A 17,258-nucleotide genomic window follows, 5' to 3' on the forward strand; every position below is an offset into this window, starting at 1 on the left:
TCCTTGTTTGGGTCTCTCCAGAACCCAGGGCGTATGACCCAGCCCACTGCTCCCAGAGCCCAGCAGAAAGCCAGCTCTGGCCGGGGCCCCAGCAGCCCTCCTGGGACCCAGGGTAAGAAAGCAGTCTGTGGGTCCCTCCAATCTCCCTTTGGGGACATATTTGCCAGGAGCTCTGTCACAGACGGCCACAGGCTGGGTGCTTTAAGCAGTAGACGTTATGTCTCTCGTCTGGAGGCCAGAAGTCGGAGGTCCAGTTGTGGGCAGGCCTGGCTTCTCCTGAAGCTGCTCTCCTGTGCACAGACTCGTCTTCTCCTTGTCTGCACAGGGCCGTCCCTCTGTCTGCAAATGTCCCCTTCTTAGGAGGACATCAATAATACTGAATCGGGGCCCACCCTAAGGGCCTCGTCTTAAATTGACGGCCTCAACAGAGACCCTATCTCCGAAAAAGTTTACATTCTGAGGTTCTAGGGGGTCAAGACTCCAATTCACTCCATGTGAATTTTGGGGGGAAAGAATTCAACCTCTAATGGAAGACACGTGTCTTTTCTGATTGCCCATCACAGCACCCCACGATGTGGGTCTGCATGGGAGGCCGAGCCCTTCTTCCACAAGGACGCTGAGAGGCCCAGACGTGGCCCAGACGTGGCCCAGCCGCTCCAGCCGCTCCACACCAATGACCCAGGCTTAGGCCCAGCTTTGGCCGGAGAGACAACCGTGCGGGACCGTCTACCATCCTAAAGATGTGGCCAGGGCTGAGTTCTCTCCTGCTGGTGGTGGCCACTTCTACTTCCTAGGGACCGCGGTGGCCCTGAACCTGTGCTCACAGCCAGCACCAGGGCAAGGGGGGCCCTGGGTTGTGGGCCGTTTCGACGGTACCCCCTAACGTCTGCCCTAGGGGCTTCCATGGCTCCTGTGCCCCTCCACACCATTTGAGGTCTTTCTTCTCTCTAGGTCCCATCTGCCCAAATTCTGCCCAGCACAGCACCACTGCCAGGCCTTTCCTGTCCCTGTCTCTCTGCTGGCAGGCCGTCTGCAGCACGGCCACAGCTCCTGTGACTTCTAAGACTGGCTGACCTTCAGACTCAGGCTGCTTGCTCCGAGAAGGTCCTCGTCGGCGGTGGGAGGCATGGAGCCTCGGAGCCAGTCAGACCCAGATTCAAACTCTAATTTACTGGACTGTGTGACTTTGGGGGAAGTTACTTAAACTCTCGAGGTCTCAGTCTTCCCTTCCTTAAAACGGGCGAATAGATGTACCTGCCGCACCCACCGGTTCTGAGGTTGGAATGAGCTGCTGCAGCGCGGGCGGGCCTCTTCACAGGGTCCTGGTCCCCGGAGTGGGGGTGTGTGCAAGCACGCCCTTGGGGAGCGCTGCCCTTCTATCACGGGGAAGCCCTCCAGACCAGAGTCTGCTAGACACGGCCACGGCAGGCAGAGAGATGAGACCAGCTCGGTGGGGAGGGAGTAAGGGGAGCTTCATGCACGGCTGGTGGGCTCGCCTGGGCTGCTTCCACGGCCGCTTTTCCATTGATGCTGTTCCCCACACTGCGGGGCAGCACCAGGTTCTGAGCCAAGAACAGCCAGCATCCTGCAGCACCAGACAGCCCCCTGCATCCCGCAGCAGCCAGGCAACCCCCCTGCATCCCGCAGCACCCAGCACCAGGCAGGAGGGCCAGGGAACAGCTCTACACTGCTCCAGGCCCAGCTCCCCCGCCCGCTCTGGGTGGGACTGGCTCCGGTGTGACCGCAGCAGGCTGGTGGGAGGTCCTGCAGGTGGGCTGGGCCCAGAGCTTCTGAGAGCTCACGTGTTTGTCTGCTTGTGCAAACAAACAGGGCAGACCCATCGCTTCCGTTCACCCTGGGGCAGTCTCTACCTCATGCATGAGTTTTAATTTTAAATTTCTCCAACGAGAACAGCAGAGCCATTGTTAGCGGCCTGCTTCGGGGAGCCTTTGAACAGGTCCCTGGAATCTCTGAGGGTCAGCGGGAGCCAGCAGGGCGGGACTGGGCTGGGTTTGACTTAAAATTGGAAACACAGGAGGCAGAGGAGCGCGGCTAGCCTGGGAGGTCCAGGAGCCCGGAGCCCTGATTTATGAGTGGCTTGGTGAAAGCCTGTGGTAATATTTATAAATTCCTTCCCCAGGGGCGGGGTGGAATGTTCTTCTGAGCTGCAGCAGACAGCACCTTTTTGGGGGCTAAAGGGAGGTTAAGTCCAATTATTCAATGACAGAACGTGGGTGAGGAGCCTCCGGGATGTCTGCTCCCCAGAGACCCGGGGAAGGAAGCGGACCTGCAGGCCTCCTTACGCTCTCAGCGACCCACTCCAGTCAAGGAACTTTCTGGGGCTCCTCCCTGGTGCTCCAGCCCCCGGCTTCCCCCTGCACTACTCCGCAAGGCCAGGGACCTACACCTGCCAGTTGTGGTGACGAAAGATGCAGACAGACACAGGTGTCCCAAGGGGCCTGAGGCTGACGTGTGACCCGACACACAGAGGGACCCGCGTGTGTGCCAGGCACGGCGAGAGGCTCACACACCCACCGTGAGGTCTGGACCCACCCGCCACGGCAGGCGCCTTCACCGAATCTGAGAGCACCCGCCCAGCGGCGTCCCTGTCAGAACTGGCGTTCCTGTCCCTAAGTCCGCAGCGGGGCAAAGGGCTGGGCCACGTGGCCAAGCTGGCCGATGACCTTGCTTGGATGAGAAGGGACAACGGCAAATGCTTTTTTAAAAAATTGTATTCAGGGAAGTAAAACCCAGGGGTGGGTGGGGGAGGGAGCGCAGTCAGCTCTGTGGGACCGCCTTGTCCTTGGCGCCTCAGGTTTCCTACCTGCGAGCAGGAGAGAACCCCCTTCATCAGGGGTCTGTCGCGAGGGCTCCCAGGGACAGGTTTCCTACCTGCTGCTCAGCACCAGACACAAGCGGTGGAGACAGGGGGCTGCGGTCCTGAGGGGCTGCGCTGTCTCTGGGGCCGCGGGGAGCTTGTCACTGCGGCCCCGCGTCCACAGCCCGGCTGCGGGAACACGGAGGCGAGGGGCTCGGCAGGGGTTTTAACAGCGCCGGGCTCCTGCCCTGGACGGACTCTCCAGGAAAGGCTCGGAAGCCTGTTACAGGGCGGGAAGGGTCCCGCAGGCTGCCTACAAGGATTGGGAGACCTGCCTCAGCGAAAAGACCCCGCGGCTGGGTGGAAGGTACAAGAAGACGCCTCTTCCCCTTCTGGCTGAGGGTCCGCAGGCCAATCGGGCGGTACTTGCAAGGGCCTTGGGAGGTTGATGCCGGGAAAGCAGGGGTTAAACACCCACTCCCCAGCTGGGGAGGAGGGAACCTGAGAACCCAGCCGGTCCTTACCTGGTTCTTGGCTTCCTGAAGCCTTTTTCCCACCAAAACACTGAGATGGAATCCTTTTGTCTCTGGGGGTGACGTCAGGGTTTCCTTTGGCAGGTGGGACCGTCATGCATGTTGGAACCTCTGAGGGGACGACTGGCTTGGCTCTTCTGTGCAAGGCTCGTGAGGGAGCAGCGTCTGCGACATCTGGACACTCTGCCAGGCCGTCCGGCGCACACAGAGGGGCTGGCTGCCGACAGAACACCTGGCAGTCTTCAGCCAATCCTGACGGCAGAGGGTTGTGAGGCTTGACTCAAACAGGCTCAGCTGGCAAGGGCCTGGGGTCAGAGCAGCAAGGTCTGCTTCTGAGCTCCTGTGGCCGGGGTGGGGGGCAGGGGGGCTCCACAGCTGCAGGGCCCTGGGGGGCGTCCTGTCCCAGACCCTGCCCAGGCCTCCCCTCAGCACTTGCCCCCTGGGACTAAAGGGTGCAAGTCCATTGCCAGGCCTCAGAGCGTTTGAGCTGGAGGGGATTCCTAAAAGCGACTGCAAGAGTAGTTGTCACTTATTAAGCACCTACTGCATGCCCGGCACGTTGAGATGGTTTCTAACCCTCTCGCAAATGCTCGCGCGAGAGGCAGTGTTCTAGTCCTCAGTCCCCGTGGAGGCAAAGGGGCTGCGGAGAGGCCTCACGGTGTGGGCAAAGGTGCAATCCCAGCCCTGGGACTTTGCAGCCGGGGGCCTTGCACTGATTTCTAAAGCTCAGCGTGTCTCAGCCTCCTCATTTGTGAGACAGGGAAGCTACTGCAGGACCCACTGCTCGGGGTGGCAGTGAGCTACTGTGCACGCCGAGGGCTCGCCACTGTGCCCGGCACCCGGGGGGAGCCTGCAGGAAGGGCCGCTCGCTTCCTGCAGACGTGCTGCTGGCGGTCGGCCGGCGACTGTCCCCAGGCCGGAATCCCCGGCTGTCCGACCACCGGGGATGGATATGCACGGCCAGGTGCCTTCTCACCTGTAATCTGCTCACGGCTCCAGGGGCTCTACTGACTTCCCCATTTTATTTGAAATAAGCATTGAAAATTTGCCTTCTGTAGGCTTCACTCTTTCACTGTGTTCTCCAACGCAAGGTTTCGTGGCCTTTTCAGAAACCACGAAAATGGAGATCCTGCCCCGTCTAAACCCTGGACGGAGAGAGGCTCATTTCAGCGGGACGCGGAACAGAAGGAGGCGTGACGGGGACACGAGCATTTTATTACTCCCCGCGCTTCCCTCTCCCTCCCGCTCCAATTTCCCTCCTTGAAGCTGAATGCAAACGTGTCACAACTGACCCCGGGTTTATTCCAAGCGGCAAAGGATGAATCAGACAATCGAGCACCAGCGGAAAGGGGGTGCTCTTTCTCGGGGAAGCCTGATCTCAAGTGCCGACATCTCCAGCAGCCCCCTCGCCCAGGCCAGGTCCCTCCCACCCGCCCCAGTCCAGCGGCACATGGTGCCCTCAGGTCACGGAGGCTCCGGAACCCCTCCCCCGGCTCAGGGGGCTAGGGACCCGGCCCCAGTGCTGAGTGCCCCGCAGGGGTCCAGCCCAGGGCTCTGTGATGTCACCCTGCACCTCCCCAGGTGCCTGGCCGGTGGGACTGCACTGGTCCTCTGTTCACTGTCCAGGCAGAGTGATGTCGCTGCTGCTCCTGAGTGGCAGAAGCACCTGGTGTCTCTGAGCTTGGGGGAGGCGTGGCCCGGCTGGGAAGGCGGGGGAGGGGTGGCAGGAAAAAGGCGACAAAGGGAGGTGCACAAAGATGGGCGGAATCACCTGGAACGGAGAAGCTGCGGAGCCCAGAGGGGCCGGAGGGTTGCCGGGAGCAGGGCTGGCCCCGGGTTCGCGCAGCAAAGCCACAGTGCCGGGCCGGGCTCCTCACTTGGAGACCAGCATGTGGACGAACTCCTCGTAGTTCACCTGCCCGTCCCCGTCCACGTCCGCGGCCCGGATCATCTCGTCCACCTCCTCGTCGCTCAGCTGCTCCCCCAGCCTGGTCATCACGTGCCGCAGCTCCGCGGCGCTCACCAGGCCGTTGCCGTCCTTGTCGAAGACGCGGAAGGCCTCGCGGATCTGGTCCTCGCTGTCCCTGCCCTTCAGCTGCCTGGCCATCATGCCCAGGAACTCGGGGAAGTCCACGGTGCCGTTGCCGTCGCGGTCGATCTCGCTGACCATGTCGCGCAGCTCGGCCTCCGTGGGGTTCTGGCCCAGGGAGCGCATGACGGTGCCCAGCTCCTGGGTGGTGATGACGCCGTCCCCGTCCTTGTCAAACAGGCAGAAGGCCTCCTTGAACTCGGCCACCTGTTCCTCGCTCAGCTGGTCGGCCATGGAGGCTGGGTGGTGGCTGCTCCGGTGGCGGTGGCGGTGGCGGTCGGTGGAGCCGCAGGACAGGTGGCGGAGTGTGGGGCGCCGGCTGGCTGGCTGGCCGTCTGGCCCGGGCTTGACTGGCGGGCGCTTAAGAAGGAGCCGGGCTCTCGCTCACATGCGGACTCCCCGCCCCGTGGTTGCCCCAGGCCGGGTGCTGTTGGAACAGGAGTCCGGCACCAGGAACCAGGCTGGCTGAGGGTTGAGCTGACGCCAGCACCAGTGTGTGTCTGTGTGCTTGTGTGTGCGTGTGCGTGCATGCGTGTGCGTGTGTGTGTGTGTGTGTGTGTGTGTATGCGCGCGCGCGGCTCCCTGCCCACCGCACTGGGAGCCGGCAGGAACCCCTGCAGGACACCCACAGGGAGGGCAGCCTGCCCAGCCCTCCAGAGACTGGTTTGGGCTGTTCCTTCTGGAATCACCCCTGTCCCGTCTTCAGACCCTGCGGCCCAGAGAACAGCCAGCCTCCCTTCTGTGGCGGTTCAGGGTGGGATGAAAGGCAGAAGTTGCCTTTGTCTGAAGGGAACTTCCTCCCCCTGTCTTGGCTCTCCAAAGCCTGAAAGCCTCCAGGTTCCCAAAAGGGTTTTCAGAGAAGGAACAAGGTTTTCTTCTTCAAGAGGAAGCGGACTGTCTTCTTATCCTCAGAAGAAACATGACTGGAGGCGGATTTCCCCCAACTCCTTCATTCCTATGTATGGGCTGAGGGCCTACTCTGTGCATGGACTGTTCTAGAAGCTGGGACTAGAGCCACGAATGAGACAGGCAGCTCCCCGTCCTCCAGAAATTTCTCTTCCCTCTGTGAGCCAGCTAGCTAGTGAGCAAACGAACAGGTGCGATACTTGGACACTGTCACAAATGCCATGAAGAACATGGAAAGGGTGCTGGTGGGGAGAACACGGGCAGGTCGCTTCCGCAGTGACGGTCAGGGAAGGCTTCCTCGAGGCGGCATGGGAGGGCACTGTCCAGGCAGGGAGGCGGAGCAGGCTCAAAGCCCACGGGTGGGAGAGGGCTTGGCAGTGGGGTGGCCAGCGTGGCTGCAGCCTGGTGGATGGCGGGGACCCAAGGACGTGAGGAAGGGCACACATGCAGGCCTGGGGAGAGGTGGTGGAGATTCACGTTTTTCTCTCTGAGCGATGGGAAGATATGTAAAGTCATGTCTGAAAGTCTGGATCCCTCGTTTTGGGGTAGCAGAGAAAAGGGGTGTTTTTAAGAGGAGATACTCCTAAGAAGGGGAGAGGGGAGATAATCCCTGGGTACAGACTCCTGCTCCCAGCTCCCGGGAAGCCTGGGAACTTGACCACCCACTGAGTGAGAAAGGGTCCCTCTCTCTGCCTGTGGGAATCCACGAAAATTCAAACTGAGACCCCAGAGAACCACTACGATACTGCAGAAAAGGACAAAGCTGCACTTTGAGACTCGCTGTAACCCCACAGTAATCAAGATGGCACGGTTGCCCAAGATCCATTTTTAGGATCGATTGAACAGAAGCATAGAAGGCCCAGAAGTACACCCACACGGTACAGTTTACTGATCTTTGACAGAGGAGCAAGAGGGATAAAAGATCATCTTTTTAACAAACGATGCTGGAAGAACGGGACATTCATGTGCAAACAGTGAAGCTAGACACGGACCTTAACACCCTTCCCCAAAAAGTAACTCAAAATGGATTGCAGGCAAAATGTAAAATGCAAAACCATAAAACTCACAGATGATGACATAGAGAGTCTGAATGACCTTGGGCTTGGCAATGACACCAGCTTGTCCAGGGTCTGGGGCGGATTTAGATAGGACATCAAGGGCATGGTCCATGAAGGAAAGAATGGACGAACCAGATGCTAATATCTGAATGTGTGCCCCCAAATTCATAAGCCAAAACCTCACCCCCAAAGGGATGGAAGCATGAGATCATATGAGGGCAGCAGGCGTGGAAGTGACACGCCGTCCTGCGGAACCAGGGGCTAGCGTCACCGGGGGGCACGTGCCTGTGGTTGGTCCCCCTGATGGACGCATACCGTCTGGTCTTGCTTCCTGACTACTGCACCCACAAGGGGGTACGTGGCCGGCGGGCTTCTGCAGGTTTCTGGATTATGGCGTTGTGGTTCCAACATCCAGCCCTCGCCCTAAGCGTGTTCTTCAAAAAAGCTCACGGAGAGAGAGCTCCGTAAGGATTTTAAACAGAGTGACTCATGACTCACAAAGCAGAGCGCTGGGATGGGCTACACCAGGGCGTCTCGCTCGTTAGGAAACCAGTGCTTAGTTCCTGGGGTTCTGCCGCGCTCCCTGCAGCCTTCCCCAAGCACGCAGTTTTGATCTTCAGACCCATCTAAACGCTTCAAGTGATTGAGGACCCCAAAGAGCTTTTTGTTCACGTGGGCTGTATCAATATTCCCAGGATTCGAAATCACACCTGGAAAAACGTTAAATATTGAAATATATTTTTCTATACTGGTGTGCAACTTGAGAAAAACAGAAAACAAAAACTCATGCGAACCTAATATTGTTTTATGAAAAATAGTTCTATTTCTAAATTTTTTTTTTTTTATTATTCATTTAACAGACCGAGATCACAAGTAGGTGGTGAGGCAGGCAGAGAGAGAGAGGGGGAAGCAGGCTCAGCAGAGAGCCTGACGCGGGGCTTGATCCCAGGACCCTGGGACCACAACCTGAGCCGAAGGCAGAGGCCCAAAGGAGACGTGTGGCACCTAATAAAAACAATTTTGCGGGACGCCTGGGTGGCTCAGTTGGTTAGGCCGCTGCCTTCATCTCAGGTCATGATCCCGGGGTCCTGGGATCCAGGCCCACATTATGCTCCTTGTCCAGTGGGGAGCCTGCTTCTCTCTCTGCCTCTGCCTGCCACTCTGCCTGCTTGTGCTCTCTCTGTGACAAATAAATAATATCTTTAAAAAAAAAACAAACAAACAAATTTTGCATGTCTCTTCTTAAGTTTGGGTTTACGGAGCAGGTCCGCTGCTGCAGTGAACGGTGAGCAGATGCTTTGCCGTGAGGCGTGAATGACCCGGCTTCGCACAGGTATGTAGGGAGAAAAGGAGAGATCATGCAAATGACTCAGGTCTCTGGATGTTTTTCTTCGATACTGTATCAACACTGGGCAAGGGTGGTTTCTCCAAAGTTAGTGGAATCTGAACTCATGTCAATGAACCTTCTCGCACTGTCACTAAAATCCACCGGTCACTCGCGTGCTTTGGGATTTTGTCGTGCCGCGATCAGTCATTTGGACGGTATTGGTTCACTCACCCGTCTCTCACAGACGCCCACGGTGCTTTTCCTACGGTCTCTCCATGTTCGGTAGCGTATTAAGGATGTGCATGCAAGGGTGGAAATTTAATAAAGTTATTTCACTACTTCTAGAACATTCTTAAGTGAAACAGGCTTTTTTTTTTTTTTTTTTTTTTTTTTTTTTCCTAATTGAGATTCTGGGGCAGCAAAGAATATAATGGTTGTGAGTACAGGGGCCGGGGCCCTGGCTAAGGTGCTGTGATTTTATGCGCCTTTGCTTTGGCCTTGGTGCAAGAGGTCAACAGAGTAAGAAAGGCAAATAATGTCTCGGTATTATTAGGAGACTCGTTTTGACCTCCCGGGCCCTCTGAAAGGGTATTCGGGTCACCCTAACCCCCCGTGGATCCTGGAACTCTCTTGGAGGACCACACCCGCGGAGCGTTGAGAACCAAGTTTGAACCGCGTCTGGTCCTCCCTGAGCTGGAGGTCAGAGGGACTGCGGACACTGGAATGTGGCCCTAGAGAATTATTAAGTATTATTGACAATAAATTATTAAGAATGAATGAAGACCCCAATCTTCCCCGTCGTGCATGAGGACACCCACCAGAGGCACTGCGTGCTGTAGCGCCTTCCCCTGGAGAGCACAGGAACCCATTCTTCTCTCCGTGGTGTCACTAGAGTGCACGCGGCCCCCTCGGGGATCTGCTGCCGCTGCTGGGGACTCTGAAGAGACACATCAGGGCTCCGCAGGCTTGTCGGCCCTCCCATGCCCGTGCCCTGTGAGGACGTGCGGTGCTGAGCGTGGCCGTGAGTTCTGGGTGAAGCCATTCACCAGCCCCCGCGGTCGCTCGTCAGCCAGCCCCCAGCGGGAATGGAAACAACTTGTCTCCATGGGTTCAGGCCGCTGCGACCAACGCCAACGAACTTGGGCGGCTTCTAGCCTTGGTGCGTGACCTAGGTCTCGGAATGACTTTTGGTCAGTCTTGGTTGAATCACCCAGGTTCCTCCGGGGCTGTCCTGGGCTGGGCTGGGCTGGAGTGGAGTTTGAGTTCAAGGAGGAGACGGTTGCTCTGATGGGGGCTGGGAGCTGTTTCACTGAAATCTGATAAGCAACCAGGTGACATCATGGTTTAGGACGCTGGTGCGGGGTGTGAGAAGACCGCTCCCAGTACACACGGGGCACAGTGCGTTACCACCTGCAGGGCCACAAAGGGAAGGAGTGGTTGGCTTTTATGACCAGAGGCCTCACCTGCGGAGTGAAGAGCACCGAGGGCAGGGGAGGCATCAGGAGACTGTTTTGAAAGTTTCCTGGATCTCCTTGGGTCAGTGTGTCCTCAGATCAGCAGGCGTATGAGGGCAGGCTTCGGGGCAGGCTTCGGGGGCGCCCCCTCCCACCCCATGCTGACGCCACTGCTCAGGGTCTCCAGCTCCTAGCAGCTGCGTGGCCAGCACCATGCTCAGTGCACGCAGTCAGGAGGCGACAGGAGGGTGGCAATGTGACTTGTATGTAATTACTGACAGCCACTGTGATCAAATCAAGATTAAATGATCACCCCAGACAAAAGCAAATTAGTACTAAATCCCACATTAAATGCAGCCAAACCCATTACATCTCTTCTCAGACATCCTCTTCTCCTGGGAAAAGGGCTTTTTGTTTTTTGTGTTTTTTTTTCCAAATGACACCTGCTGGGATTGGTGACTTAGCCCAGGTCACTGGCCATGCTCACTGGTGCCTCCCCTGAACTTCTGGGCTTTGGGGAAAGGTTCCTGCACTGGCTTTGGGGAAGGCACCGTGGAGGAGGGCAGAGCCGGGTTCTGGAGGGGCTCCTTTGTGTGAACCACCGGCCTTTCAAATCGGATATTTGATGTGGTTTTCAAATATTTATTAAAAAATTTTTTCTTTTATATTCTATGTTTTGAAAAAAAAAATTGACCAACAGAAAATATTTGATGAGGTGATGTCACCGAGGGCCTAGAACCACACGGAACAGACCTCCTGGTGCCCAGCTCTGTTTGATCACCGGCTGCGCCCTTACTTTAAGCCCCGCAGTCACAGGGGTGCGGCAGTTACCTTCCCGAGAACAAGCTTCTCGCCTGAGGGGTGCAGAACTCCGGAAGAGGCAGGGAGAGCGTTTGTTCCAGGTTCCAAGCCTTTGAAGTTGATGGTTGTGATGAAAACCTTTTCATTCCCTGCAGAAAGCCACGTGTGTCAGCTCGTGTTTGCCTGGGCATCAGGTGTCCACATGAGCACAGGCAAGCCTGTTGGGGAGCGGCGCGGCGTGGAGAAGCAGGGGGGTTTGGGGTATGGGCTCTGCACTCAGGTAAGCAATTTGAAGGAAGAAAAGGGGTTCAGCAAAGGGCAGAACCCCCTTTGGAAGTCATTTACCCAGCGGCTTTAGACTTGTTCGTTGAGTCCCTTGGACTCTGCTAAGGTCCTTCCAGAGATGGGTGGTGAGCGAGACCCGGGGTGCCTGGACTCCTTCCCTGCCCCCACTGCCAACCAGTAAAGCCCTGGTTTTAACTGCTTCACGTGCGTTGGGCAAGTTGTGACTCTAGTGGCTTGGTATCCTCATCCATACGATGGATACAACAGTAGCATAGGGCACCACAGATGAACACAGCAGGTTCAGAACGGTGGCTAGAACAGTTAGCGCTCAATAAAGGTTAACAATCACTTACCATGCAAGGAAGATTTCATTTGAAAAATGGTTTCCATGGCTAATGATTTCCAAAGACACCCTCTAGTCTAAACCCCTTCTTTGCCAGACGAGGACCTCATAACCCATCCAACTTAAGTCTTTACCCAGGACTAGGCAACTACTTTGTGAGCCACAAAAATGGGCCTAACGGGAAGGTCTCCAGGCTCTTTGTGCTGCAAGCAACAGAGCCTGAGGGCCATCGCCACTTACTAAGGGAATCTCTCATCAGCCTTTTACATTGGAGACCCTCTGTGTCCCAGGTCCCGCACGGCCCCAGCACTAATAGGCATTTGAGAGACATCTGCCGAACAGAGGTGAAGGCTTCGACCAGGGTCAGTGGGCTGGGCTAGATGCAGGCTTTCCGGGAAGCAGAAGGTGGTGGAAGGCTTGGTCCCACAAGTGGTGCCTCTTGTGTGGTAGGGGGGATGGGGCAGGAGGGCTCATGACACGGCTGCCACCGACCACAGGGGTCCAGCGTCTCGGCGTGAACCAACGCTCTCGAGGTCCAGCCCTGACTCAGAGTGCCACCGACGTTGACCCCGGCGGTGTTTCTGCACCTGCATTTCTGCATTTGTATGAGGGAGAGAGCAGACAGCTCCTGACCTGTCTCTGGAGGAGTATGGCGGTGACCCAAGGCACCTCACCCAGGACCAAGCGTTGTATGCCCGGAGGAGGCCACCTTTGATGACCCGGAGAAGGGAAGGGAAAGCCTTGGAAAGGGGCTTTGATCAGGAGGGGGAAGGGGCGGAGAGAACGGTGTGGTGTGGTCCAAGGGAGCCCCACGAGAAGTCCAAGGGCAGAGGAAGGAGGGACGGGTCGTTGCTCAGCTCTGAGATTTCCCCCCATGGGGAGCTCGAGGGCGGGCCATGGGGCAGCTCCGTGGGTGAGCGAGAAGAAGGCGTTTGCCGGAGGCCTGACACGTGGTGGGGGAAGAGCCCGGGACGGGGTCTGCCCCAGGGGCCTGACGTCCCAGCCCCAACTTCCCCCGAGCCCACACGTCCCTGGCATCGTGCCTGCTCTGAGTTCTTGACGAACGAGGGGTGAAAGAGAAAGCTGGCACCGCTCCTTTGTGAGGACGCCCGCGGAGATCAGCCTCCTGGCCGTCTCTGGGCAACCAGGTGGCACCAGAAAGCTGTCTGTCCCCTGCCTGCTGGGAGCCTGGCACGTCTCCGTCTGCGGCTCTAGGGAGCAGCGGCTTTGGCTCCCTGAGAAGTTGGGGTCTCAGCAGCCCCCGTCCCAGACCTAACAGTGCGGAGGACCCTGGGAAGGAGGGTGCGGGGCAGGCGCGGCTTCCACACCAGGGATGAGATGGCGGATGCTCCGCGCGGGGACGCCTGAGCGGGACCCGTCATGTGGGCCCCGCGGCTCGCTTCCCCCCAACTCCTTTCCAAAATGAAACAGGGAGCCCCCGAACAATGGCCCCTCCCTCTCACCTACTTATCTGTCGTCCCTCTACTATCTCCCCGTCGTCTGTCCTCTGTTATCTGTCTATTATCTACATGTCTGTTTGTCCGTCTGGTACACCTGGAGGAAAGAATTTCAAATGCATCACCGGGAAAATACTATGCAGCTTGAGGAAACAAACACACAAAATGACCATGAACCCAAATACCGAGACCTGGTTCACAACACGTTAGCTCTAAAAGGAGGTTGTTCTGTGGCCGCGTGTATGTGCAAGACAAGAAGAGACTAACGTGTGAAAAAGCCCGACAGCTGCTCTCTGATCGTGCCCGGAAGACGGTCAGGCTGGAGAGTGTGGCCCGTGTGCTGGGAGGGGCGGGGGGCCGAGCAGAGCTCCCCTGAGGAAGCAGAAGGTTACTCATGCTATAGTAGGAGGGGGCGGGGTGGAGGGAAAGCTCTGCTCTCTTTTTGAGATGCCAGAAAGTAATCAGATAGACAAAAAAAAAAAAAAAAAAAAAAAAAAAAAAAATAGAAAGCAAGCTCTTAAGGAAGAGCTAAAGGCTAGAGATCTTTAAAAACCAAATCATTGTTCCCCTCTGGGGAGCACAGACATTCAAACACACAGATGAGGAACCTGGAATGAAAGTAGGGGAACTAGTACAGCCCCAGTAAAGAGACAGGTGTCGATGCGGCACAGAGAGAGTCAAGCGAGAGTCAGGGCAGCTTGTCCCCGACGTTCCCGACAAATGGGAGCATACTGGTGGACTCGGGTGAATACGGGTGAGCGGATGGGATGGTGCGGGCTTCCTGGCGATGGGCGACGGCTTCTGGAGAAACGCTTCCCAAGGATTTCACGAATGTGCCCCGAGGACCGTCTGTGTACCAAACGCATTTGCCGAGTTGCCCAATTTAAAATGCAGAACTGGGGGACCTGGTGACTTGGTCGGTTGAGTGTCTGACTCTTGATTTTGGCTCAGGTCAGGATCCCAGGGTTGTGGGAGGGACCCCAGCGTCAGCTCTGCTCCGGGGGCGGAGTCTGCTTGAGAGTCTGTCTCTCTCTCTCTCTCTCTCTCTCTCTCGGCCCCTTCCCCACTCTCTCTTTTTCTCTCTCTCTCAAAAAAATTCTATCTCTGTCTCTATCGATCCATACGACATGCGAAACTGACTGCTATCTGGTAAGCGTGTGCCGGAGCCAGGCAGCGGGTGAGAGGCGGGGCGCCCACGGAAACGCCAGCTCCTTCTGGCACTTTCCACGGCCCTACCTGCCTTGCTGCCCTTCAGCACCCGGGGCGCGGCTGCCTGGGGAGGGCCCTGGCTGCCAGCTCTGACAGGCCACCACAGGTGGCTGGAGCTGCGTGTGGCTGCTTTCAGGGGCACAGGAGGGACAGCTGAAGGCCTGAGACATGAGGACGGGCTGAGGAAGGGAACCTGCATTCCAGGTCCCAGCTGCGCCACGAACGAGTTCTGTCCTGTGTCTGAGCCCCACTCACCTCCTCTGCAAAACAGGAACCAACTACTGAGTGACTAAGAGATGAGGTCACATGTTGGAGCCCTTGGCAGGTCAGCCAGTGTGGCCTGGTCAGACGGAGGGTGGCCACCTGAGGTGACGGAGCCACGCCAACACCCTATTACCATGATCAGTCTTGCTGATGCCCCATTATTGGGCCCTCCGTGGGGATACTGGGGGGAATATCAGACCCACCTCCCCCACTGAAACTGGGCCATCAGGGACGGTCCCCTAGGGGATGATGGAGCCTTTCCGGCAGGAGTCACAGGGAGCCGCCCTTCCCCCTCCCCCAGGTGTGTGTCACCCAGGCCGTGCCCAGGTTGGGCAATGGGCTTGTCTGGCGGGGACAGGGCGGGCCCTGCTCACCCGGTCCCAGGATCTGACCTGGTTAAGGCCACTGCCCTCTGTCTGTGCCTCCCTGGAGCTCCCGGGACAGGCAGGGGGTAGGAGTGGGGGTGGGCTGAGGCCCCATCCTGTTTCGCAAGGTCCAGCACCCTGCGTCCTGTCCTGAGAATATAGAAGGTCCTTCTACCAGGGTTGGTGGTCCACAGCAGGCGTGGGGGCGATGGGGGCAGGCTCCTCCTTAACCCAAGCACCGGGATCCCTGAGCTTAGGGAACGCCATGTCCAGCGTTACCTCCATCTGCATGGTTACGGCTTGTGGGGGTCAAACCTCTTCCCCCATGCCCGCTTAGGACCCACGTAGTCTACAACTTTGCTCCTCAAAGGGGCCCAGAGTTTCCCTAAATGTGATTACTTAACACAGAGCCGACCTCCCCTAAAGGCTTCCTTGGTGACACTCAACGATCCCAAATTGCAACTTGAAAAAAATTCAAGACCTGATCAAGTCCTGGGCAAGTCTGAGACGCTGGCAGGGCCGTCCCTCGGATCTAAGAGGAAGGGGAGAGGGAACCCCGCAGAGGCGCCCCGAGCAGGCCCCGAGGTCACAGTGGGAGGTGCTCAGGCCTCCTCTGCCGCGGAAACCCAGGATTTTAAATTTGATTCTGCCAAGTGTGATTTTCTTAATTCCCGTCTTAGAAATGAAAGCTTTGTGACGCCTGAGATTGTGAGGAACATAAATGAGTCATTCCAGAAATGGTCCTTTCCAAGGGACGGCTGATCTCTTACACACGCACACACGTGCACACACACGTGTGCACAGACTCGCACTGACTGTCCATCTTTTCCTTCTCGTGTTAGTTCCCGTTTCCTGCCTCTCGGCACCCCCCACCGCTCACGGCCTAGACCTGCGACCCTGCTCCTGTAAGCCCAGTACGGCTTTGCCTGCAGGACGTGCGCCACATTTCTCACACGAAGGCTGCCGCACGCGCCCTGTTCACAAGCAGCCTGGGCCCATGCCCATCTCTTGGCGTCCTCTCTGCCGTTAGAGCGTTCCGCGAACATTTGCCACCCAGACTGGGTATAAAAGGATACCTCGTCATCACTTTAATTTGTACGTCTCCATCTCCTGCCGAACTGCGGGGTCCCTCAGTGTGTGTTTGGACATTTGGATCTGCTCCTCTGTGACCTGCATTCGGATCCTTGGCCAGTGTTGCTATTTTATTGTGGTTTTTTGAAAAATTTAAGAGCTCTTCATTCATATAGTAAATCATTGGTCCATTGTTTGTTCCTCCAAATCTGTCCCCCCCCAACAATATAGTATTTTTTAAAAAGATTATGTTTATTTATTTGACAGAGATCACAAGTAGGCAGAGAGGCAGGCAGAGAAAGAGGGGGAAGCAGGCTCCCTGCTGAGCAGAGAACCCGATGCGGGGCTCGATCCCAGGGCCTGAGATCTCGATCCCAGGGCCTGAGATCATGACCTGAGCTGAAGGTGGAGGCTTAACCCACTGAGCCACCCAGGCACCCCTAGGGTTTTATTTTGTAAGTCGAAAGGAAGTCCACAGGCGAGCAGTCTGGTGTGATAAGGCTTCTTCAGAACATTCGGGACCCAGGGCTCTGTAACTCCGTCTCTACTTCTACACCACCTCCTGACCCAAGGGGGTAGGTCAAGGCCTCGTCTCAAGCCCGAATCCTGCACAGCCCAATTCTGGAAAATGCTGGAGAAAGGCAAGCTCCTCTCTTCCCAGGGGCTGCCCACAATTCATTTGCTTACATCTTTTTGGCCAGAAACTATTTGCCTAATTATATTAGAGCAAGGGAAGTTGGAAATGTTTTCTTGGCCGTCTCCAGATGGCCACGTTTCCTGGGAGAAATAACGCGTTTCATGGCATCCGTTTTGCTTAGAACAGCTGTTGGCGTAAACAGGTTGTCTTCCCCACGACATCCCAAAGAAGCTGTTTGCGTTCTCAGCATGACCAAGGCTTCCAATGAGATATTTAATTTCTTCGTCTAAGTTCTGACACTAAAAATACGGTGGCCTACAGAGGAGACACCAACTTCTTGTTGTTGACCGTCACTGTTTGCCACTCATAGAACAGCGTACTCTTTGACGTAGTCAGTATTATTTTTAACATAGTCTTTTCTAATGTTGGCGTTTCCAGAATTATTTAAATGTAGTTCTGCCATCCCACCTCTGACTTGGGGCGCCCATCTGCTGGCATTTCCTTAGTCAGAGCTAAACTCCCTGAAGGCTGCCTCTGTCCCCGCATGGCAGCCGTTCATACGGGTGTGATAGTGGCTCTTTATTTTCTCCTCTAACAGGTGGATTATTTCTCTGTGTCCTGGTCTTTCTGACACCATGGGG

At 56.7% G+C, this 17,258-nt stretch overlaps 1 protein-coding gene across 1 annotated transcript; it reads right to left on the reverse strand.

Annotated features, from left to right (window-relative positions):
* Window positions 1-4,548: 4,548 nt before the first annotated feature.
* On the reverse strand, window positions 4,549-5,961 carry LOC116594444 (calmodulin-like protein 3). The gene has a single exon (XM_032349847.1). It carries the CDS (start codon window positions 5,672-5,674, stop codon window positions 5,225-5,227), a length of 450 nt encoding a protein of 149 aa, XP_032205738.1. The 5' UTR covers window positions 5,675-5,961; the 3' UTR covers window positions 4,549-5,224.
* Window positions 5,962-17,258: the final 11,297 nt, after the last annotated feature.

The sequence above is a fragment of the Mustela erminea genome, chromosome 6 (genome assembly GCF_009829155.1).
Source record: "Mustela erminea isolate mMusErm1 chromosome 6, mMusErm1.Pri, whole genome shotgun sequence".
Classification (NCBI taxonomy): Eukaryota; Metazoa; Chordata; class Mammalia; order Carnivora; family Mustelidae; genus Mustela; species Mustela erminea.